The sequence below is a fragment of the Sparus aurata genome, chromosome 22 (genome assembly GCF_900880675.1).
Source record: "Sparus aurata chromosome 22, fSpaAur1.1, whole genome shotgun sequence".
NCBI classification, from domain to species: domain Eukaryota; kingdom Metazoa; phylum Chordata; class Actinopteri; order Spariformes; family Sparidae; genus Sparus; species Sparus aurata.
In genome coordinates, this window is record NC_044208.1 from 29,798,783 (window position 1) to 29,823,871 (window position 25,089).

Below are 25,089 nucleotides of genomic sequence, written 5' to 3' on the forward strand. Positions count from 1 at the left end.
AAATAGTTTGATCGCTCTGAAAACTGTGTGAGAGCCCGTCTGCTCCTGGAGGCTCGAGTCCACAAATGTAAAGGTTTGGGGTCAAAACCTGAAGTGTAAAGAGCTTATTTGGATTCTCGTTGTGAACAACAAACTATCAATCATCAGACTTCTGTCACATTATCACAGCCGCGCTCTGTTTTACCTCAGTCTGTCCACTGACTCGACTGAGCTTACAGTTGTTGGTGGCGTCAGTGACTCGTTGGTTCTTTGACCTTCAAACTGTTCCTCGTGCCGGGTGAACTCTGCTGGAGGTCCCCGAGGGACGAGCGAGAGATTTAAGTTAGACAAAGCAGCAGAGACGGAGCTGACAGGAGAGCGTGACACGGGTCAGCGCCGGGCGGAAGAGGGTGAGATTTATGACGCTGGAGCTGTGGAGGTGTCTGACTGCAGAGCGAGCCTCCCCCGTGTCTCCACCTCCTCCACCCTTCCCTCCTGCAGCTCACTCTCTCCATCTGCTCTGATGCAGCTCAGTACAGCTGCAGCCGCTCTGTGTCTCCCTCCGTCTGCAGAACACAGCCGGTCGGAGCCGCTTCAGCGCCGCGACCCGACAGTCACCTGACTGGATCCAGTGGACAGTTTTGACCCTGAGGACTTTTTTCATCTCTTCTTCTGTGAGTGTTGACTGGGAACCTTTTCTGAGCTCAGGTGTTTGATCCGTCAGTCTTGGAGGAATTTAAGGTGCAGACTGAGGCGCTGCGGGCAGAATTCTCACCTGGACTCTGAGGAAAGCAGGATGGACTTCACTTTCTTTTGGCTCCTCGCAACGACTCTGATGTTGATCCACCAACATCAAGGTAAAGTCACCTCCACATCTGTGTTCGCTCTGCAGGGCAAACACAGCTCACATATCACTTTCTGCACTGAGAGTTCAAATTGTGTTAGCGACAATGATCTTTAATTTTTAAGTTATTCCGTCTGGTAGTTGTCTTCTATAGTTTGCCGTGTACGTCGGTCCAGATGTTGATTCTTTCAGTGCCGCCAACACTCAGCCAGTACAACAGATCCGGCTCTGCTCGGGTCGGATCAGAGTTTGGTACGGACGTTTACGGTTCCTGAACGATCCATTGATGGATCCTCCTGCAGAAGGATCGGCTGCCGTGTTGTTTTGTGTTCCCTTCAGAGAGCGAACACTGCAGCTAACACATTACATTTACCAACTGAGAAAAACAGGTGTCAAGGATGAAAATACATTATTATTATTATTATTATTATTATTATTATTATAGTGGGGGTTTGTTCTGCATCATGACCCGAGCAGCTGATCCACAGTCTGTGTTGTATAACGGCTGCAGCAGCTTCAGTGCAGCTGGACTGAAGTGGGCAGTAATTATCAGCCTGATTAATAATCTAAGATGTGTTTACAGGATTGATGCAGTGTGATGATGTTTATGAGTTTAATGAGCTGGTCGCTGCTCTCTCGGTGAGGTCCAGAGGTCCACACATGAAGCTGAAACGCTCCGCTGGGTTTGTGTGAGGGTGGTGTCTGTAAATCATGTCGGAGTCGGGCCAGTTGTGAGATTCTGTGCAGATACAGATAGAAACTGCTGTTATTTAGCTGTGTTATTAATGCCTCCCCTTTGTGTCGGGAAACATCAAACTGAACCTCTTCAGTCCATCTTGGAAAGAGAACAAACTGTTTGATCCAAATCTATGATACAAACTCTGAAGGTGTTCTTGACGACGTTCAGTCTAAATGTGGCTCCAGGTTTGACCAGCGAGTCCTAAAACCCAGAAATCATCCGGTCCTCTCGATTTAAAGTCAACAAGTTCTTTGAATGTGTGTTCAGTTAAATGTGTGTAATCAGGTCCGCGGTGACCTCACGCTGCAGATATCCACACCACATAAAATACACCATGACCAGTCTAATGAATGATAGGCATAAATTGTAAATGAGGCGGAGGGATGTTTTCTGTGGCGGGAGATGCTCACGCTGGCGCAGACTTTGGGATTTTTATCTTTCGTGACCTTTTACACCCACAGGAACTTTTAACGCTGAAGGAAAGGAAGAAAACAATCACTTCTTCTAGCAGGACGAATACCAAAATGTCTCCTCGTCGATCCGTATTCCAAGTTCAGCTACTTTCTGCTCCGTAACGTTCCAGAGAACACATCAGTTTCAGAGCCCCGGGGATTAAACATGGAGGCTGACGGGGGGAAGAGGTGCTGCTACTTACGCTGGCCTTGTCATTATAAAGAAATGGGGCTTGTGGTTTGGAGTCCTGAGCAGCAGTAACTCCACTCAGCTCCTCTTTGTTAAACTCTGCACACGATCGTGGCAGCCACCAGCTCTCTGAGGGTTCAGGGCAGCGCTGATGTCACCTCCATCACGTTAGAGAAATATTTGTAAGTCTTGGAGGGCCTCCGAGGAATCTGAGAGCTCCCCTCTGTCAACATCTCCGCCTCCTCCACCGCCCGGCCTCCGACCTCGTCACCGTCCGTACCTTTATAACACTTCCATCTTGAATTCTGTGTCCATCGTGTGTGACAGCCAGACATCTGAGGCTTATTAGAGTCTGCTGCAGCAAACAGAGCACAACAGCAGCGTCTCTTCCTTTAACCACCGTAGACACCAAATAAAACCTAATAGCCCGTGTAAGTACAGGAGCGGTGGTTGAGCCGGGGAAAATGTCTGGATGTCTTCACTTTGTAAAACCTTTACAAAGTTAACTGGTGGATGTCAGGAAACCATAGAAGAAGAGTCCAAACATGGCCGCTTCACGCCAATGACACAGGAATATTAGTCTTTATTTCCACCTGAACGAGGTCAACAGAGATTCATGTCGACTCTGAATACAGTTCAAACTGAATGAAGGAACCAAACCAGCCTGTTCATTATGGGATGATGTCAAACCTGAGCTGAGGATCAGAGCAAATTAATAGTTTATTACTTTAGTTTGTTTGTATTTTTACTCATAATCCTGAGACCAGCACTACACTACCCACAATCCCACAGTGTAACAGCAGTGCCTCTGATTGGTGGAGCTGTTGTCTGCAACCCTTCAAATCATTTTCACTTAGCAGGATATTTACAAGATGGCGGTCGCTGTTCGTGGAGTCTGAGACCTCCAGCATCATCACCAGAGTTCTGCTTCGACCCGCCCGTCACTGACTTCATGAGCAGTGATGTCAGCAGCGAGTCGGTGGACATCTTTGAACCCGGCTTCACAGAATCCTTAACATGCAACAGAACAATACCTGAGCGGTGACGCGGTCCAACCCTGAGATCTTATTTGTCTCGTTCCTCTGCAACACTGCCTCCTCTTTGATATCACCAGCATCAAACATCTGGTTCGACTCGTTGCATACCTCCCCAAGTTCATCTGCAAAGTCAGGAGTATCAAACTGTAAATAATAAGTTTTCAGTGCTTCGGCCAAGTCTTTGCTGCGATCACAGCCTGTGACGCTGTCTGGCCTGTGTTCAGTTGTTCTGTCGAGGAGGTTCTGTTCTCACCGGTGTCCGTGTGTTCGTCGGTTGGTTTGTCGGCAGAAGAACACAAAAACTACTGAACAGATTTCCACAAGTGAGGGTGGAGGATGGCTCCCAGCCCAGAACAGACCTGTCAACTGTAGGTGCAGCTCCAGGAATCGTTTTCTCAAATCTCTTCAACATTGTAGGTTTATTGTGTCTTTTAACATTTTTGATAACGTCTCAGGGAACAACTCGTGGAGCTGGAGGAGTTTAGAACCGAGGCCGAAAGTTCTGTCCACTCTTCGGACGAGTCACTTGGTTATCAACAGTTACTTTTTGAACAATCATTAATTTGTGCTCTTGAGTCCAGAGACGGTTTGGAAACAGTTGCAGTTGTGTGCAAAGGCCCAGTTGGTCATTTATGTTGTTTTGAGAAAAGAGTGTTTGGCAGTGCTGATGTTTGTCTCCTCTCACATCCTGCTGATAACCCAACGATCCCTGAGACAGACTGTGATCACAGCAGACCGGCTGAATGGACACGTGTGACGACTTTATATCATCAGGAGGAGGAGAGGAGGACTTTATATCATCAGGAGGAGGAGAGGAGGACTTTATATCATCAGGAGGAGAGGAGGACTTTATATCATCAGGAGGAGAGGAGGACTTTATATCATCAGGAGGAGGAGAGGAGGACTTTATATCATCAGGAGGAGGAGAGGAGGACTTTATATCATCAGGAGGAGGAGAGGAGGACTTTATATCATCAGGAGGAGGAGAGGAGGACTTTATATCATCAGGAGGAGGAGAGGAGGACTTTATATCATCAGGAGGAGGAGAGGAGGACTTTATATCATCAGGAGGAGAGGAGGACTTTATATCATCAGGAGGAGGAGAGGAGGACTTTATATCATCAGGAGGAGGAGAGGAGGACTTTATATCACCAGGAGGAGGAGAGGAGGACTTTATATCATCAGGAGGAGGAGAGGAGGACTTTATATCATCAGGAGGAGGAGAGGAGGACTTTATATCACCAGGAGGAGGAGAGGAGGACTTTATATCATCAGGAGGAGGAGAGGAGGACTTTATATCATCAGGAGGAGGAGAGGAGGACTTTATATCACCAGGAGGAGGAGAGGAGGACTTTATATCATCAGGAGGAGGAGAGGAGGACTTTATATCATCAGGAGGAGGAGAGGAGGACTTTATATCATCAGGAGGAGGAGAGGAGGACTTTATATCATCAGGAGGAGAGGAGGACTTTATATCATCAGGAGGAGGAGAGGAGGACTTTATATCATCAGGAGGAGGAGAGGAGGACTTTATATCACCAGGAGGAGGAGAGGAGGACTTTATATCATCAGGAGGAGGAGAGGAGGACTTTATATCATCAGGAGGAGGAGAGGAGGACTTTATATCATCAGGAGGAGAGGAGGACTTTATATCACCAGGAGGAGAGGAGGACTTTATATCATCAGGAGGAGGAGAGGAGGACTTTATATCATCAGGAGGAGGAGAGGACTTTATATCACCAGGAGGAGGAGAGGAGGACTTTATATCCTCAGGAGGGGAGGAGGACTTTATATCATCAGGAGGAGGAGAGGAGGACTTTATATCATCAGGAGGAGGAGAGGAGGACTTTATATCATCAGGAGGAGGAGAGGAGGACTTTATATCATCAGGAGGAGGAGAGGAGGACTTTATATCATCAGGAGGAGGAGAGGAGGACTTTATATCATCAGGAGGAGGAGAGGAGGACTTTATATCATCAGGAGGAGGAGAGGAGGACTTTATATCATCAGGAGGAGAGGAGGACTTTATATCATCAGGAGGAGAGGAGGACTTTATATCATCAGGAGGAGGAGAGGAGGACTTTATATCATCAGGAGGAGGAGAGGAGGACTTTATATCATCAGGAGGAGGAGAGGAGGACTTTATATCATCAGGAGGAGGAGAGGAGGACTTTATATCATCAGGAGGAGGAGAGGAGGACTTTATATCATCAGGAGGAGGAGAGGAGGACTTTATATCATCAGGAGGAGGAGGAGAGGAGGACTTTATATCATCAGGAGGAGGAGAGGAGGACTTTATATCATCAGGAGGAGGAGAGGAGGACTTTATATCATCAGGAGGAGGAGAGGAGGACTTTATATCATCAGGAGGAGGAGAGGAGGACTTTATATCATCAGGAGGAGGAGAGGAGGACTTTATATCATCAGGAGGAGGAGAGGAGGACTTTATATCATCAGGAGGAGGAGAGGAGGACTTTATATCATCAGGAGGAGAGGAGGACTTTATATGATCAGGAGGAGGAGAGGAGGACTTTATATCATCAGGAGGAGGAGAGGAGGACTTTATATCATCAGGAGGAGGAGAGGAGGACTTTATATCATCAGGAGGAGGAGAGGAGGACTTTATATCATCAGGAGGAGGAGAGGAGGACTTTATATCACCAGGAGGAGGAGAGGAGGACTTTATATCATCAGGAGGAGGAGAGGAGGACTTTATATCACCAGGAGGAGGAGAGGAGGACTTTATATCATCAGGAGGAGGAGAGGAGGACTTTATATCATCAGGAGGAGAGGAGGACTTTATATCATCAGGAGGAGGAGAGGAGGACTGTATATCATCAGGAGGAGGAGAGGAGGACTTTATATCATCAGGAGGAGGAGAGGAGGACTTTATATCATCAGGAGGAGGAGAGGACTTTATATCCTCAGGAGGAGGAGAGGAGGACTTTATATCATCAGGAGGAGGAGAGGAGGACTTTATATCCTCAGGAGGGGAGGAGGACTTTATATCACCAGGAGGAGGAGAGGAGGACTTTATATCCTCAGGAGGAGAGGAGGACTTTATATCATCAGGAGGAGGAGAGGAGGACTTTATATCATCAGGAGGAGGAGAGGAGGACTTTATATCATCAGGAGGAGGAGAGGAGGACTTTATATCATCAGGAGGAGGAGAGGAGGACTTTATATCATCAGGAGGAGGAGAGGAGGACTTTATATCATCAGGAGGAGAGGAGGACTTTATATCATCAGGAGGAGGAGAGGAGGACTTTATATCATCAGGAGGAGGAGAGGAGGACTTTATATCATCAGGAGGAGGAGAGGAGGACTTTATATCATCAGGAGGAGGAGAGGAGGACTTTATATCATCAGGAGGAGGAGAGGAGGACTTTATATCATCAGGAGGAGGAGAGGAGGACTTTATATCATCAGGAGGAGGAGAGGAGGACTTTATATCACCAGGAGGAGGAGAGGAGGACTTTATATCATCAGGAGGAGAGGAGGACTTTATATCATCAGGAGGAGGAGAGGAGGACTTTATATCATCAGGAGGAGAGGAGGACTTTATATCATCAGGAGGAGGAGAGGAGGACTTTATATCATCAGGAGGAGGAGAGGAGGACTTTATATCCTCAGGAGGAGGAGAGGAGGACTTTATATCATCAGGAGGAGGAGAGGAGGACTTTATATCATCAGGAGGAGGAGAGGAGGACTTTATATCATCAGGAGGAGGAGAGGAGGACTTTATATCATCAGGAGGAGGAGAGGAGGACTTTATATCATCAGGAGGAGGAGGGAGGACTTTATATCATCAGGAGGAGGAGAGGAGGGCTTTATATCATCAGGAGGAGGAGAGGAGGACTTTATATCATCAGGAGGAGGAGAGGAGGACTTTATATCATCAGGAGGAGAGGAGGACTTTATATCATCAGGAGGAGGAGAGGAGGACTTTATATCATCAGGAGGAGGAGAGGAGGACTTTATATCATCAGGAGGAGAGGAGGACTTTATATCATCAGGAGGAGGAGAGGAGGACTTTATATCATCAGGAGGAGGAGAGGAGGACTTTATATCATCAGGAGGAGGAGAGGAGGACTTTATATCATCAGGAGGAGGAGAGGAGGACTTTATATCATCAGGAGGAGAGGAGGACTTTATATCATCAGGAGGAGGAGAGGAGGACTTTATATCACCAGGAGGAGGAGAGGAGGACTTTATATCATCAGGAGGAGAGGAGGACTTTATATCATCATCAGGAGGAGGAGAGGAGCACCAGGGATGGTTATTGAGCGTCGATACTTTATCTTTAATCCAGTCTCTAAAAAGTCTTGTTATTTGATACCAGATTTCAGTATCTAAGGAGTTGATCTCATCAGCGTCAGTGAGCCAATAAGCATGCAGCGTGCTTGTTGTGACAAGACCTAGTGGTGGTGATTGGCTGTCCGGAGGTCTGCAGGGAAAACACGAGGTTACAACCAGAGACGGGCTCAAGGTGTGCACAGGTCATGTCAAAGTTCAGGAACCGTTGTCTAAGTGGAGGTCTGGGTTCAAGTATCGACCCCCAGCCTTAATTATGACTGAATGTTTATGTTTGGATGAACTTTCTTCAGCCTCAGCAGCTTCCTGTCGCACTCGCTTTGCATAGAAGGTCAGAAGGTGCAGCAGGTCCAGCGGTGGTCTGCTGCCCTCAGGGGATTGTTGATGGAGAGGAGAAACTACCGTCAGACCAGTAAGACTTTTCCAGCCTGTCTGGAGACATCTGATTCCCAAAAGCTCCAAATTAGTCTGGGAGTTCACGCTGGCTATCTTGTCGGCCTCAGCACCTTTATTAGCTCCCAAGAAACTTTAGTCCAGCAGCGCCAGAACGACACGCTGGATGAACAACACGCTGGATGAACGACACGCTGGATGAACGACGCGCTGGGTGTGAGGTTCTGCTGGGTGTGAGGTTCTGCTGGGTGTGAGGTTCTGCTGGGTGTGAGGTTCTGCTGGGTGTGAGGTTCTGGATGGTGTTTAAACCCCTGACTGTGTTCTCTGAGTACACAATTGCACTGAATTCATGTTTTTGTGAGGCTCGTACCTGCAGAGCGACTCCTGCCAACACACACAGCCAGCTCCTGGATTAAGCAGCTCATCCGCCTGTATATTGTCAAATAATGTCGAACCCTGTGGAGCCGGGCAGACTCTCTCATAACAGGGCAAGAATTTAAACTTTGGCTTGGCAGTCTCTGCGGAGCCTGAACACGGTTTTGCCTCTTGAGGTTTCCCACATTTTTTCTTCTTTTTTTTTTTTTAACCAGAGCCACAGAATCAAACTAACACAGACGTTTGCATGCACATGTACATGAAGTATGCAATCTGCCACACAAATTATGGCTGCACTCCGAGAGCAGAGAACAGTAAATGAAATTATGGGAGCAGGAAGCGTGCGTCGCTGCGAGGCCTGCTCGCAGGGTTGAATAGGTGCCAAAAGCGGAGACAGGAACTTTACGTCTAGGACCAAGTTATATGTTTCAGTCTATAAAGTATGATCCTTCGCCTTCAGCAAGGAAGCAATAAACTGCCGACTTTCAGCGAACAATCTGAAGTCACAATCGCTCACATACAGAGAGAGACTGGCACAGATCCAGGAGCGTCGGCCGCGACACCTGAAACAGGAAGTCAGGACAGAAAATGGAGACTGAAATGAAAAATGTGAAATTTCAGCAAAGTCCTGTCAGGATTTGTTTTCTGGCCGGCTCCCTCCCAGTGAACGTTTCATGCCTCCATAATTTGGTTAAAAAACATGTGTTTTGCTTTAAACTCTGGAACAATGTTATTATATGTGGTTTGTCTCATTTTGGACGTGAAGTCGGGGTCTGTTCGGCTCTGTGCTGTTGGTTTTAACATCTTTGTTAAAACCGCTCTGCAGCGCTGTGAAACCGCTGGTGGATCTGAACAAAGGAGTTAAATGTTCGTCGTCAACATTGTTGTGGTCGGTGGGTTGATGGCAGGTTGGCGGTCGTGCTGCTTCAGCCAGCTCGGTTTCCAGGAGCAACATTATCTGCCCTCAGTGGGAGGTCAACGAGAACTGAGGTGAACCAGCAACTGAGCTGGTTTGACGGGTGGAAGGAAAATTCATTTTTAAATATACATGATTCTGATCAGCTGACCTTTCAGAGCTTTCAGCTTTCAAACACCTCGTTTCAAAGCTGAAAGGTCAAAAATCAGACATCATGAATTTGGTCGGTTGGTTGAAACCCAGTTCATGATCTTATTATCACCTGTAACACTTTTATAAGACCAGACTTTGTGTTCCTGAAGGCGAACAATTGATGGTGAAACACAACAAGGCGTGCTGGATGAATGGATCTTGGTTGGTTGGTTCTTCAGCCGGATTACACAAATTCTACTGAACGGATTTAAACCAAACTCGGATGGATGTTGGGTCCCGGTCCCAGAATAGACCCCTTAAACTTTTGGTACAGATCCAGGGCTTGTTTACACATTTTCATTAATTGGTCAGGGGTGATGGGATGAACAGGTGGCTGGTGTGAGTGAGCACAGTTCTAAATCTGTTTGTTTGATACTGAATCAGGTTTGATTGAGAGAAACAAGCTGAGAATCTGTTAAACTGATCTGATTCTTTTAAAAAACAATGAGCTGTGAAACTCCTTCACGCACACACACACACACACACACAGTGATGTGCACAAGGGGGGGGCAGTCGCCCCCCCTCGTGGCCCAATTGTTGAAAAACGCGCGCTAAAGTGCCCTCCTGAGAGCTAAAACGCGCGCTAAAGTGCCCTCCTGAGAGCTAAAACGCGCGCTAAAGTGCCCTCCTGAGAGCTAAAACGCGCGCTAAAGTGCCCTCCTGAGAGCTAAAACGCGCGCTAAAGTGCCCTCCTGAGAGCTAAAACGTGCGCTAAAGTGCCCTCCTGAGAGCCAAAAAAGCGTGCCAAAGTGCCCTCTTGGTTGGCAAAACACACTAAACTGCCCCCTTGGCTGGTTAGAACATGATAAACTGCCCTCTTGGGAGCCAAAACACGTGCTAAAGTGCCCTTCTTTTCGCCCCTGCCCTTCAAAAAGTCTGCGCACGCCACTGCACACACGCCATGACATAATGCTGTCCAGTCATGTGCTCAGCTAACTGCGGCTCTGTGTGAGATCACTCAGTTGAGATGGAAGTGATTAAAGAAGCTGCCTCTCAGTTTACTGTGATTATGCCTGTGGCCACATGGTGTTTATGTATCATTTAAAAATGATAAAATAATAGAGTTCAAATAATGAGCTGATTGTTCTAAACAGCTGGGGGGGAACTAGAAAGCCAAAAACCAGACAGACAAGATATTAAACCGGCCATGAGATTAATGAAAAAATCATCTTTTCTGACAACTGATGACTGATGTGTCAGAGGTCCAGGACGCATGTCAACACATTGTTAGAAGAAGAAGAAGAAGAAGAAGAAGAAGAAGAGTGGATTATACACTAATTTAGTCTCCACAACAGCACCAGACTTCATTAACTAATGTAGTGATTTTAAGAGTTGTTGAGTTAAAACAAACTTTCTAACATAGTGAAACTGTGTCTGTGACAGATTGTAACTCATTGTGTCCTTTTTGTAAATTCAGCATTAAATGTGATACATAAAGCCAACTATTAACACAATTTCACCAGACTCCATTAAGAAATCAGCTAATTTTAGGCGTTGTTGAGTAGCGTAAAGCTTTATAAACATTATGAAACTGTGTGTGTGACAGATTGTAACTCATTGTGTCCTTGTTGTAAATTCAGCATTAAATCTTTCAGCTGAAGTTGTTTGTCTCCTTGTAAAAAGTGTCAGTTTGTGGCAGCATGTCTGTACCAGCCTGTCTGCTTCTGTGTCTAAAGTGCTAAAGTCTTACCTGCCAACATTGATCAGCTGTTTGAACACACTGTTTACACTGATGTCACCATTTACACTCCATTTATGAAAGAAGAAACATGTTATTGATCTAAACATGTCACATGTTACAAAGACACTAAACAGTAACAATATAGGCTACTTCTTTGTCCCCGTGGAGAAAGTCCCCAGACTCCCTGAATCTTTATTTAAACTGATGCAGAAACAGTGTCGTCCCTCCAGAATCAGTTAACAGGTTCTGACCAGTTAATTGCTCCCAGACTTTCTGTAGAGAGCTTCAGCTGGTCACTTTGCTTCAGTCTGCAGATTCTAGCTGACCTCGCGGCTCCAGTCTGTTTTCATCTGACCTTGTATGTATGAACCCGTCCGGACCTCCAGGTGGGTCCGACCAGGATATTGCACTGGACTGTGACTGTGTGAGCGTGTTTGTTGGAGGATATGTGATGACCGTGAATGAGTGGCGTGACATCTCTGAGCCGAATGGATTAAAACCCATCACATTCTCTCCACCGTCAGAACAAAACGCCTCAGTTCAGCCCAGTTTGGTTTGGCAGCTCGGAGGGAGACCGGGCAAACAATTTGGAAGGTCGTGCTTGTTTTCTGTGAACTCGTGCTGCAAGACAAACTCTAGATGAAGAGATAAACACTGATCAGCTTCCAAGTGTGCAACCAGTCCAGAGAACAACATGCCTCGCTTCAAACTGATCTAGGATCCATCCTATAGGTTATTCAGTAAGAATGAAACACCCAGCTGTTCTGTTGGTGTGGTGCTGATCGTGTTGTCTCTGCTCAGAACCAACACTGCATTCATCAGACCTCCATATCTACAGTTCAATACAGACACAGCTGAGTGGACAACAAGTGAACAAAGAAATATAACAAACTTTTACAAAGTTCTGCCAACTCACCAATAAAGTGTCCTCCTCTCTCCTGAGCCAATCACACGCCAGCCTCCAGACAGCTGATGATGTAAGTCACAGTCCAGTCTGGAGCCGGTCCTGTCAGCACTATCACGCCTCCAGAGAAGTCATTAAAGTTCTCTGTTTCTGATGAACACGTTTATTTACTCAGAACGTAACATCAGTAATGGACAGCTGGCACTTTGCTCATGTGAGATCACGTTTCACCATCTTAGACAGCCAGCGGAGGTCAACAGGCACCAAACAAGCTAACTAATTAGCCTGCTAACGATAAAGCTAGCTCGGCTGTCAGTCACAACACCATCTCTGAGTCTTCAGCTCCTCGTATATTCATGAGTTTCTTGGCTTGTGAACAAAGCGAGGACCTGTTGACGAGTTCACATCACGTCTGTGTTTCTCTTCTCTGATATTTGTACATTTTCTCATTTTATCTTTTTGTGAATCAGTGTTTTTGTACCTGATGAATTATCCTCATCAGTTCTCCTCCTCGTCCTCGTCAGACCTTTAATGTGACGTATGAACATGAAAATATCAGGTTATAAAACTTTACAGAACATGCAGGTGTCCTGTAAGAATAAAGCGTTGAACAGGGTTTGATGAGTTTAAAGAACAGCAGCTCCATTATGCAGTACTGATGTGAGTCTGGCAGGAAGCTGCTGTGATGACAGGTGAGTGTCAGGTCACACAGGTGCAGGCGTGTCTCAGGCTCGTACATCTGTTCAAACAGAAACTCTAAATAAACCTCAACATGAGCAGAATGTCTCTTTAAATACTGACTAAAGTAAATAAATAAAGACTGAGTCCTACCGCCCTGAAACAACTAATAACTACAGACCACCATCTTTTATTTCTTTATTTTATATATATATATATATTTTATTTAAGTTCATACATGATGTTGCTTATGATCCAGATAATGAAAATGTGAGCGATTATGATATTAATAACATTTCCTTTGAAGTCGACTTCTGCTCGCCTCGTCAGCCGATCAGCTCCAGACTCGTCACGCGATCCTGAATTCTGTCCCCAAAACTGGACTGAACCAGAGCTGTGATTAGTTACAGCCAAACAAAACATGAAGTTCTGGTGGTTGTGAAGGACTTTGTGTCGGCAGCTCTGCAGGAGTTTGTGTCCGTCATGAATCACAGCCGCTGCTTTATTAGCTGTTTACAGTCGTGCTGGGAGAGAGTGAGCGTCTCCTGCGAGCGACGTTACGACGCTGGATCAGAACCAAATGACGGAGCCCAGCGTCCCCGTCACTGTGGTTCTGTTTCATGGTGACAGACACTTCTCAAACCAGGAGAGAATGTTCTGTTGGCAAACACACAACACAGTCACCGTGTTTTTATCTTTATCATTAGAATCATTCTTTTAGTTCAGACGAGTCGTTGCCGTCCTGAGCAGTCACACCCCGACTGTCCCGGAGTCACCCGGTCACATGTGACGACAAACTGAACGAACCCTGAGAACAAACATCCTGAGCCGTGCAGCTAACACATGGACCAGCTGGTATCAGGGAGGTTCTGGTCTCAGACAACCACCGAGCCTGACGAGGCTCCTGTTCGTTCCTGCTGCTCCCAAACCAGTCACCAGTCACCAGTCACCACTCACCAGTCACCACTCACCAGTCACCATGAATAAAATATCCTCACAGAAAGTTACGCTAAAGACTCATTTCAGCCCAGCGTTAGATACAGATGGAGCCGTCTGTCCGTACTTTGTGTTTATATCCAACGTATTTCTGCACATTTCCTGAAAGAATACGGACCAACGAGAAGTTCCTCAGTAACAATGTAGCCAACAGTTCTAACAACACACGACCACGGGCCCAGAGGGAGAAGTGTGTAAAACAGCAGAACTTTTTTAAAGTTTAACATCTGCTGATGTGACTTCAGCTGGATCTCCACCCTCTGGACTTCAGCCGGCTAATACGAGCAACACCGGAGATGTCGGGACATTTGGATGCAGCCGAACGGTTCCTACAGAACCGCTGGGAGGAGGCTGGACGGTGGCGATGGAACAGCAGAGTTTGGGTGACGCCTTCTTGTGGTCGTATTGTGTGACACCCATGCTAATGTGAAGGACACCAGGAAGAAGTTGGACAGTGACGGTCACATTGTTTGAGTCTGTTCTCACATGAAGCAGAACACAGCAGACTTTCTCCAGCTGGACCGCCGCCTGCTGTCAGGCTGCGCTCCTGTCAGAGGACACGAAGCCTCCGTGTGTCTCTGCATGAGAGACTCTGTCAGACTCAGCTCTTCTGGGACACGTTGACACGTTTGCTCCGTCTCTTGCTGTCCTCTGTGACTTCTGACTCATGCCTGCTTTACTTCTGGTTGATAATGATGTTGAGCAATCAAAGCCATGAAAGTTTTAATATTGTTGGAGACCAAAAAGAGCAAAGTGCCCACGCTGACTTCAGCGTCCTGGGACTGATGTCAGAGCGAAGGCTTGGACGTCAGAGTGTCTCTGGGAAAACAAGCTTCTCTGAGCTTCTTTGGAAACGTTACACGAATAACAACCTCAAATATTTGATTCTGTGGGACGCGGCGGTATCAAGAGTGGACCTATACCATTTATGGTGAGAGAGGTGTTATTTTGTGCCTATGTGTAAATCGTTTAAGTCCCTGTGAGGACGCCCAAACATTCCCTGTGTGCACGGAGCGCCGGATCAAAGGCTGCCTGGTGCCGCCGGGCTTTATGGGCTCTGTGCCGTCTTTAATACGGACATGTGTGCATGAAGCCGGAGAGAGCGAGCTCAGGTGTAGAGTTACAGGAAGACGATCAGCTCTAAAGACAGAAGTTCACACCTGAATCTGTGGGTCAGGACTTCATTCCAGCAGGATCAGCTGGTATCTTCTGCTCTCCAGCCGACCTGAGGAGTAAAAACTTTAAAGATGTCACAGCTATCCGAGTGTTAGCCTGCAGCGATCAGACGATGATCAGCTGACCCGTACCTGAGGAAACTGCAACAGCAACAGAGATTTTCTTTGTCAGAGATCCTTTATTGAGTTTCTTGGGAAGAGGGTTCACTCCGGACAGATTGCAAGAACTGAATGTGTTTCTATCTTTAGTTTATTGAACACTTCTCCTGGATTCAGCAGACAGTTGTTGAGATATTTACTGCGTTTACATTTTACTAAATATCGCTGTCAGTAACGCATCGATCCGCCTCGTGTTCTGGTTCCGGCCGCGGTGACAGCGTCTGCACAGTGAGGAGACGAGAGCGAGGCTGCAGATGTTCTGGAGGAAGGCCTCTGGTGCTGCTCCACTGAATCCTGAATAAAAATGTTAATCTTAAAAATGAATCTGTGTGTGTGAGCTGTCAGAGAGTGATCACCTGTCATTAAGACAACATAAACATCACAGCAGGTCTGATTATGAAACCTAACCAAGCTGTTCAGCACTGACTCTGTGTGTTTGGTGTCAGCTGAAGCAGTTAGCGGTTTGATTAAACTCCCTCAGTCACCTTGATGCTTTTTGTCTGTCGTCATGACATCATAACGTTTAACGACATGTTAATGACACGTTTGACTTCAGTGATGTGATGGACTGAGTGATAAACATGAACCCATCAGGGACAGAAACATAATCCACAGGTAACTAACACAGGTATCTGACCTCCTCCTCCTCTTGTGCTCCACAGCCTCCACCTTCTCCATCTCCAGCCCCACAGCGGAGGAGGGCCCCCGGGCGCAGCTCCCCCACACGGCCCACCGGAGAGAGAAACGCTGCTCCTGCGAGAACCAGAAAGACAAAGAGTGCATTTTCTTCTGCCACATCGGCATCGTCTGGGTCAACACCCCGAGGTGAGTCCGCCGTCACAGAGGTTTGTTTTCACAGTAATGGAGCCGGCAGCGTGCTGATCCGAGTTACAGTTTAGAACATGATGAATAATAAAACACAGCGAAGATAAGAAGCGATCAATAATCAGTGCGAGACCTCCGAGGGGTGTGAAGCTCTGCAGCAGGAGCTGGGAGGGCTGCAGGGAGAGGACGGGAGGACGGGAGGCCGCGGCTGCACGCCAACACTCAGATAAACCTGCAGCAGGAAGCCGAGTCCAGCCGACCAGCACCAGCTACAGGATTACAAGCAGAACACGAGTATTTAACAGCACTGTTACTGATGTCTTCTGGGCTTGTTGGACAGTTTGTAAGAAACAACAGATTCAGTCTGAGCTCAGTGTGTTCAGCTGCTGTTTCCTGTGATGCTGCTTCACAATAAAAGCTTGTAAATGACTCAATAACGGGGGGCTTTTATTGTGAAGGAGTTATAGGTTATCTCACTGCCTCACACACACACAGCAGCGTCTGACACGGTGAGGGGAGGCGTGGCCCGACCCGTTCTGACACGCTGGTGCTGAACATTCAGGACCTTTGACCTCACGTGTGAATCTATGTGGCAGCAATCAAACCTTCATGTCATGTCAGTGTCTGCAGACTCAGTGTGGGAGGTTTCTGTGTGTGACGGGCTCAACGGAGACGAAACCAAACGGTGGAGAGGAAACTGGAGAGTTTGTTTCTGGTTGTGGACGTCTGTATCAGTGTGAAGCAGGAAGTGTCTCAGTGATCAGGAGATGAAGTCCAACATTATACAACACTCTACTTCCTGCTACAGACTTGATAAACTGGCTAAAGTCACTTCAGTAAACAGAAATAAGCTGAACGTATGATTTCATGAGCTCACAGACTGTATTCTCCTCATTTCCTCGTCCAGATGTTCATATGTTTAAGTCTCCTGCCCTCAAATAGGAAGCAGGCGCGCAGCCTCCTTCACAATTGGCAGCAATTAACTTCATTTTAGTTCAGTGTGCACAAGCAATGAGTGAGCAGTCAGATGTGGGCCAGCTAATAAGAAAGAGCACCTTTCCTAACGAAGGGTAATTTCTGCCGTGTTTCCTCTCGCTGCTTCTAAATAGCTCGTCTTAACTCTTAAACACGAAGCCGCCGAGCAGACCGCCGAGAGTCTGAAATCAGTGCGGTCGCACCCACAAACTGTGAGCTGCTCACAGTCTGCTGCCACGACGGATTTAACCCGATCACACAGAGGAACACGTGCAGCCATCGATCATTACGAGCTCGTTAAGACTCTCTAATAACCTAACCGACCTGTGTGATTGTGTCCCAGCACGCCGTCTGTTGCTCCTGTTGCCACTCAGACACATTTGAGATGCATTAAGCTGCGAGGGAGGAAGAGAGAGGTGAGACTGAAATAGCTTCCAGAGAAGGTCCAAAAACAGCTCGCGCGGCGGCGGCAGACCCTCTCACTAAGAGTCAGAGTGTTGGTTTAGTCTAAACATAGCTGTGCGGTGAGGAACCTCATCATAAAGCCAGTTCCCATCACTGAGCCAACCAGTAAACTGTGTGGACCACACCAGCTCCCGAGGGCGCCGCGCTTCCTTCCACCATTTTGTTTGTGATACGTAAACTAGTGAACCTTGTGCTTTATGTCTGCAGGAGAGAACAGATCAGGTTCTAGTGGTCCTGCAGGTCCTGGTTCTGTGGGTCCTTAAAGGTGAATCTAATTGTGGTTAAGGATGTTCTGGAGCGGGTTCTGGTGCTGTCTCAGCAGTGACTATCTGAGAGTTTGAAGGGTTCTTTTAGGTGCTTCTTGTAATCAGCAGGGAGGTTCTGATGGTCTTGCATTTGGTTCTAGGTGTCATTCAGGTGGTTGAAGTGGATCTTATGGTCCTTCAGGTTCTACTCACAGGCCGTACTCATTGAAGAGGTTCTAGGCTCCCTGGTGGATGTGTTGGACATCTTTATGTGGTTCTTGTTGTTTCTGCACCACGAGCTCGATCACACCTGGTGTGAATACATTAGATCACGTTTGTCTCAGACCAGTAAACACACAGAGGTGTGACCAGTAGGATTTGTCCCAGCTGTTCCTGAACGCACCACAAAGACAGTTGATTGTTGAGTCTCATTCCCAGGACGTCAAATAGACACATGTTGGGTTGGTAAAGCGTCCCGAGCAGCAACAAAGAGAGAAAATCAGAAACTCTCTGCAGATACGAGACACTAACACGCCTTTTCTCCACATTCCAGTCTCCCTCTCTGTCTGTTTACGCCTTCTTACGGCTTTTACGTCTTTGTCTCGATTCGCTGCGTCTGCCGTGCGTGATGTGCTCTGATTGGTCCACATCAGTCTGCTGATGCTGGGAAATAACAAGAATCCAGAATTCACCTCAGATGCATCAAACTAAAGTAACGAGGCTGTTCTGAAGCTGTGAGGAGGAGAAAGTTCACATGTAGAGAGGAGAAGTCACACAGATACTCGAGTACACAGACAGAGTAACTAAGTATTTGTAACTTCTCACCTCTGAGTAAGTCGATAATGACTGGATTGTCATTTTTGGGTGAACTGTTCCTTTAAACTACAACATCCTCTCAGTGTAAATGTTATTTTGTGAGATTGGACGTTCCGCTCTGATTTGTGTGTTCTGGATTTATTTCACCCTCTCAAGTTTAAAATTAAACACTTAAATCCGTCGAGATCTGCAAACATCCAGCAGGGCCGCGATCCAAACTGCAGACGGGCTAATGGAGCGCAGCGAGCCTCCTCCAGGACACGAGTCACCTTCACTGAACTCACACAGCACAGTTTACGTAACAGCTGCCATTTGGTGGACACATTGATCCAGATCACTTCCAGTCAAACTGCCTTCAAACGTCGCCGACTTCTTATCTGCCTGTGAACCGTGTGTTCGCACGGCGTTGTGTGATGTGACATTGTGTTAGCGTTGTTCATACACACTCCCACATCACTGCATGAGTGTGAGAGACGAGCTGAGACTCCCTCAAACCCACGCTGAACCATCTGTCGGCACTTCCTGTTTGCGGCGCGGTCACTGATGCACAGTCGGCTGTCACCTGATCGCTTTCAAGCTGACAGAAAGTTAAAACAGCGAGTTTCTCAGGCAAGTTCTGCACATGTAAGCAGCTTCTTCTCTGAGGAATTCTAAGCAGATTTATGGAGTCAGTATTGGTGGCAAACACCCACAAACTGCGTGAGTATGAGAGTCAGCTGCTGCAGAGCTGCACAGACCACAGAAATGTGGCTGCCGGGCTGTTTGATATTAAAATCAGTGCTTTTTTAAGCCTAGTTCTGTATTGAAGTGAACGAGATACAGACTCATACTTCTCCTCAACTAAAGATGGTCTGCAGCCGTAACGTTGCGTTCACTTACCTCAGGGAACAAACGACATAATGATCTGCAGTCATAAACTCATTTCACCTCAGAGATTGATCACTTGCACCTGCAGCGTGACTGCAGGTCCCTCTCAGAGAGCATCTCGCTGTTCAGAAAGTTGTTTTGAAGGCAGGAAACGATCGTACGCGACCTCTGACCCGAGTGAAGTGGAACCGGGCTGTACGTAGAGACGAGCAGAGTAGAAGCTGTAACTCACGGAGCTGCAGTTCAGTCGCTCGGGTCACTGAGATTTATTCATCCCTGTGATGGAACGCAGCGAGCGCAGCAGTCAGAGTGGGAGAGCTCACTGAGCCTCCGCAGATAAGGAGAGACATTAAACGTGGAAGTGAAGCCAGCGGAGTGATAAGAAACAACTTAAAGTTAACAAAGTGTAGAAAGGAAAATAAATGAGAGCGGCGAGCCGAGCGGACAGAAGCTGGGAGAGCGTCGACGGAGGAGGGCTGCACATGAAAGGGTCACGTTTTATCACACAGTGGAAATGGGAGCCAGATGTTTCACCGTTTAAAGGGTTAACTTTGGTATTTTTCAACCTGGATCCTATTTTCCCTTGTTGTTCAGTCTCAGTGACTAAGAGGGACGACTGTTCCTGGAGCGGGTCGAGTGATGAAGGAGTCCGCAACAAACACACCAGACTCCATTTACAGAAACACTCATTTAATCGATGCAAAACAAACATCATTCAAAACTAAATCACACAGTTCTGGTTCGGTCCAAATAACCTGCCAGTCCAGAGAGTCACAGGTGAGAACATCAGCAGAGGAGCCAGAACGAGGTCGGACGGAAATATTAAGAATGTCTCTTGAATGTACAAACGAATCCGAGTTTATCATGAAACATTCATTACATTCTTCATGTAAATCTAAAGTTTTACAGAACGTGCCACATCATTTATCTTTGAAATCTGACTTTATTCTCTTATTGTCAGCTGAAGGTTGTGTTGTGTTGTGTTGTGTTGTGTTGTGTTGTGTTGTGTTGCTGATGTTGATGAACACTAACCCTTGGCGATGCTGATGGTCAGTATACGTAGCGGCGTCCTGCTCTGACTGTTTGGCAGCTGCGTCTCTGAGCGCTCTGTTACAGAATACGATCTTTAACGAGAAGCAGCCGTGACCTCTGAAGCCACCAGACTGCATTTACAGAACCAATCATTCTAAAAGTGGTCCAACAGACGACAGAACCAAACCATCGTCCTGCAGTCTGACTCTGGTTCGGTCGGAATAAATCCATAATCCAGCGACTTGGACGTGAGGATGTGAGAAGAGGCAGCGAAGGAAAGCAGCCAGTGGAGCCAGAACACTTCCATCCATCAAGACCGTAGATTTATTTTTACCCGAACCTGAATGGATCATTGTTGGTTTTGTGAGTTTCATAAGTGCGTTCTGGGTGATAAAATGACTGATTCCGTAAATGGAGTCTGGTGGCTTTGGCGAGATCAATATAACATCTGTTTGTGGTTAACAGGATCTTATTGGTCCACAGTCTCTCTGCAGGGACGCGCTCAGTGTTCTGATCCAGTTACTGACACACACTGATGATGAACGGCCGGCCCGGAGGATTCAGCACACTCAACATAATGACTCCCTAAGATGTTGATTTTACTATTTTAATTACATAATATTACAGAGACAGTATTAGTATTATTCTTTGTTGAAGAACGGGTGCTCGCCAAAGAAAACCAGACTCCATTCAGAAAATCAGCAATTTAGCAGCAGATTAAAACTCACAGAAACCATTTAGTTCTTTGTCTTTCCAACAGTCACCGGCTCTGTGTGGTGATTGTTACATTAGACATAAATGTAAAAATAACAACTTTCAGTTTAAATGTTACAATTAATAAATATCATTATTAATATTATAACTTATGAGCCAGAATATTTTCACATCTTTTTATTTTGACCACAGCAGAGTCCATGAATAAAACGTTGAAGGTCATAAAATGACTGATTCTGTAAATGGAGTCTGGTGGCTTTGGACCGTCAGCTGTTTGTGATTAAACTAAAAGGATCCTCAGTTTTATCTGTGCGGATGTTTCCACGAGGCTGTCAGACGCTTTAATAACAGTCTGAACCTGCCAGTGACTGAAGGAAGTGGAAACATGGGAAACAATTCAAACGTTACTCTTTCACCTTTTGTCAATATGATCATTACAAATGACTCAATCTGAACATTTTACTAACAATAAAGACAAAGCCGTCGTTTTATTTGAAGGTTTTTCCTGGTTGTAAGATAACGGCGGTGCTGCTGGCGGCCGTCCCTGCGCTGGACTGGACCAGCAGTCCGGCTGTGAATCCTCCTCAGACCTGCAGCCGGCTCGGCCGTCACACTGGCACCAGATGGACCACCAGCCGGATGATTCACTGCAGCTACAGAACACTTCAACAAGAAGTCGACTGAAAGCAGGAAGCACGTTTCAAACTGCCGTGTCGACATCTGCACTCGTCACCTGACCGCTGAAACAGTCCGTCCCTCAAACTGTAGGGAGGAAACATTTCTGCACAGCGCGAGAAGAAGAAGAAGAAGTAGACATAGACGCGTTGCAACATCACCAGACTCCCTTAACAAATGTGGTGATTTTAAGAGTTGTTTCATGAGGAGGAACTCAACAAAGTGTGAAACTCTGTCTCTGACTAATTCTGCATTATTTGTTCCTTGTTGTAAGTTCAGCAGCTGTTCTACGTGATCTTCAGTCTGTTTCTCTGTATGTGGAGGTGCAGGTGCTCACTCAGACTCTTTGTGTCTTCCAGCCACGTGGTTCCTTATGGATTTGGTTCGGTCCGACTCAGGAGGGAGCTCGGCCGCTGCCTCTGCACCGACACTCAGGACGGCGAGTGTTTGAGCTTCTGCTCCGTCCGGACGCAAACCGAGTGAGGACACAAACACACATGATCAGGATCAGGACGGGCGGATGGCTGCTGACCTCCACCGTCACAGTTCCTGTCACGGATTCTCTCTGACACACTGATTTAAAAACATCTCTTAAATTTAAGGGACCTGGTAAAATCCTACAGCTGCGCTCCAAATACCTTGTTGAAGTTTGGCTCTTGGAGCTGAATGTAAATGATCCAGAGTGTTTCTCTTGGACGATCGGGGAGAATTTAAAGCCAATCCAGTGAGGAATAAGGAGTTATTGAGAACACACACACACACATACGATCACTGGCACGATGACATTCAGCGCTGAGGGACAAAACTTCATAACTTAAAGATATTTGGAGTCCAGCTGCAGGTAAAATGAGGTGGACTGAAGTTTCTTCATGAATTATTTCAGGAAAATCCGTGACACGACCTGGGAGAAGTTCTGGATGTGGACGGGTGGATGAGGAGTGACCCATAAATTAAAACACATAGTTTAAGAACAATAACTAAAACTCAGACTGTTCTTTCCTCCTGTTTTTGTTTTTTTTTTTCCCCCAGAGGAGAAAACGCTGCGCTGAAGAGGAAGACTGACAAACGGTCGAAGCGATACAGAGGTGCATTGTGGGAAAAAAGGAGCCGACACGCACTCAAACACCAGACCTGAGGGCGAGGAGGTCCGACCGAGGAGACAACGCAGACGGAGCCGTTAGTCTGTGTACAGTGTGTAATGTTCATGTAGTGATGGTGACTATTAGGATAGGAGTGCTGACCCCAGACCAGCTCATCTTTGTAACATTTGGCTGATGACGTGCAGGACGGGAGTTGAACCTGTGACCTCTCTGTCACCGGATGATCTCAGCTGATCTGTCACAGAAAAACAAAATCATATTTGACTCGTCACACATTCACAAGCGCCTGCTATTCTGATTGTATCGTTATTATTTTGTGGGTTTACAGTAAAGACACAGACGAGCGTTTACACACTGAGTCAAACATTATTCATTTATTACGTGTAATATCTGAGAGACGGCTTCACTTCATCGCTCAGACCGCCGAGTGTCGTCTCTAATAAATCCTTTATTTCACAACTTTTACTTTCAGAGTTCTGAGTTTGAAGTCAGAGACAGTCAGACTAGATCTTTCTGATTCTTCACTGTGGGAGGTTTTCACATCTCGAGCGTCCTGCAGCTGTCGCTCAGAGTTTAGAAGTCTTTGTCTGAATGAGAATTAAGATAATAATAATACTAATAATATATTTCTTATCTTCACAGTGTTTTATTGTCAGGAGTGAAGCGACCACAGTGACGTCACGGCTTCTGTGGCAGCTTCACTTTTTCCCTCCGACACTTCAAATGTCTCAAAGAGAAATATAACACCCACATATTTATTTACTGTCCGCTGACGTATACTCGCAGTGATTAATCTCCTCTGAGCATGTGGAATATAACCTGAGTAACATGTACGTACACACACCTCTGAACAGTTCTGCTTCCAGGAGCGCCCCTCGCTCTGTCATCACAGGTCAGGAGGTGGAGGCGTGACCTCTGACCGGAGGTGACGGGAGCTCACCTGAGGAGCTGTGACCATATAATCAGGTTATACAGCTTCTTTATTCCCGTCGTAAACCCACAGCACACTCGCCTCCCTCGCAGCAGAACAGAACCTCCTGAGGTCTGTTGATTCTCGAGGCTGAACGAGCTTCATTCCACCAGCCTGAGTTTGATCTCAGCCGTCAGCCCGACAGGTTTCAGTCTCATTCATGCTGTTCAGCTTCACGCTGCACTCACACAACCATGAAAACGACGGACTTGAACAAAAGCTGTCATCAGAACCTCCTCACACTGAAACACATTATATCTGAGCCAAGTGCAACACTCAGAGTTCTGTTCCGCGCTGAGAGATCCTCGAGAACGCGCTGGATGACTGATATCAATCATCTCAGCGAGCAGCAGGAGGCTCTCCGTCCTGCGAACACAAACACAACGTCTCAGAAACAGGAGATTTCCTCCAGTTATGAATATAATGAAGTCCAGCGGTTCTCCGAGTCGTGGAGCAGAACTCTTGTTGCATTTCGCCTGATTCTGTCCTGATGTTCACGTCTTCAGCCTACTTCATCTGTAGAACGGCTTTTGTCACATGTTCTGAACACAACGCTCTTCAAATGTATAGCATCATATATGTACGAATGTTGATTATTTTATTGCCGGATATTTATTTTGTTAAAGATTTTTAAATTACTTAAACACAATAAAAACAAAACGACTCTGAAACAACGTCTGACTGAGCTGATTTTTACATGTGAACTGTTCATTGTCTCTTTTTCATGTCTCACCTCGTTCAACACAGTCAATGTTTGTTATGGTTTTACAGTGGTTTCATGCTCACAGATGTTGAAATGCCATTTTGAAAAGTGGTCTCTGGTCTGGCAGCTGTGAGAATGTGTCCAAAAAGTTTTATTGGCACAGACAAACCGGAAAATGTCCCAACATCTTATCAAAATATTCAGTGGTCTCACTCTCACAAGTGTTGAAATGCTGTCTTGAACGATGGTGTCTGGCTCGGCAGCTGTCATCTTTTGACTTTGTCCCAAAGCCTTGTCAAAAAAATCACATTTGTCGCCACAAAAACTGCTAGAAAATCAAGACATCTAGAAAATATTCAGTGGTTTCATGCTTGCAAATGTTGAAATGCTGTCTTGAACAGTGGTCTCTGGCTCGGAAGCTGCCATGTTTTGGTTTTGTCTCAACATCTGGTAAAAAAACACATTTTTGTTGCCACAAAGGCGTCTCCCAACATCTCCTAAAATATATCCAGTGGTTTCATGCTCATAAGAGGTGCAATGCTGTGTTGAAGAGTGGTCTCTGGCTCGGCAGCTGCCATGTTTTGGGTTTGCACTGACACTTCATGTCAAAAATATCCAATTTTGTTTAACAATTCGGTGGTTTCATGTGCACAAACAGTGAGCTGCTGTCTTGCACAG

At 46.4% G+C, this 25,089-nt stretch overlaps 2 protein-coding genes across 2 annotated transcripts in view; both read left to right on the plus strand.

The window, feature by feature from the left end:
• Positions 1-25,089, plus strand: part of LOC115574089 (NACHT, LRR and PYD domains-containing protein 14-like) — a 915,401-nt gene that overhangs the window by 332,410 nt on the left and 557,902 nt on the right. The window lies entirely within an intron of this gene.
• On the plus strand, positions 491-23,090 carry LOC115574122 (endothelin-1). The gene is made up of 4 exons (XM_030405381.1): positions 491-836; positions 15,687-15,849; positions 21,998-22,117; positions 22,668-23,090. Exons 1-4 carry the CDS (start codon positions 776-778, stop codon positions 22,771-22,773), a joined length of 450 nt encoding a protein of 149 aa, XP_030261241.1. The 5' UTR covers positions 491-775; the 3' UTR covers positions 22,774-23,090.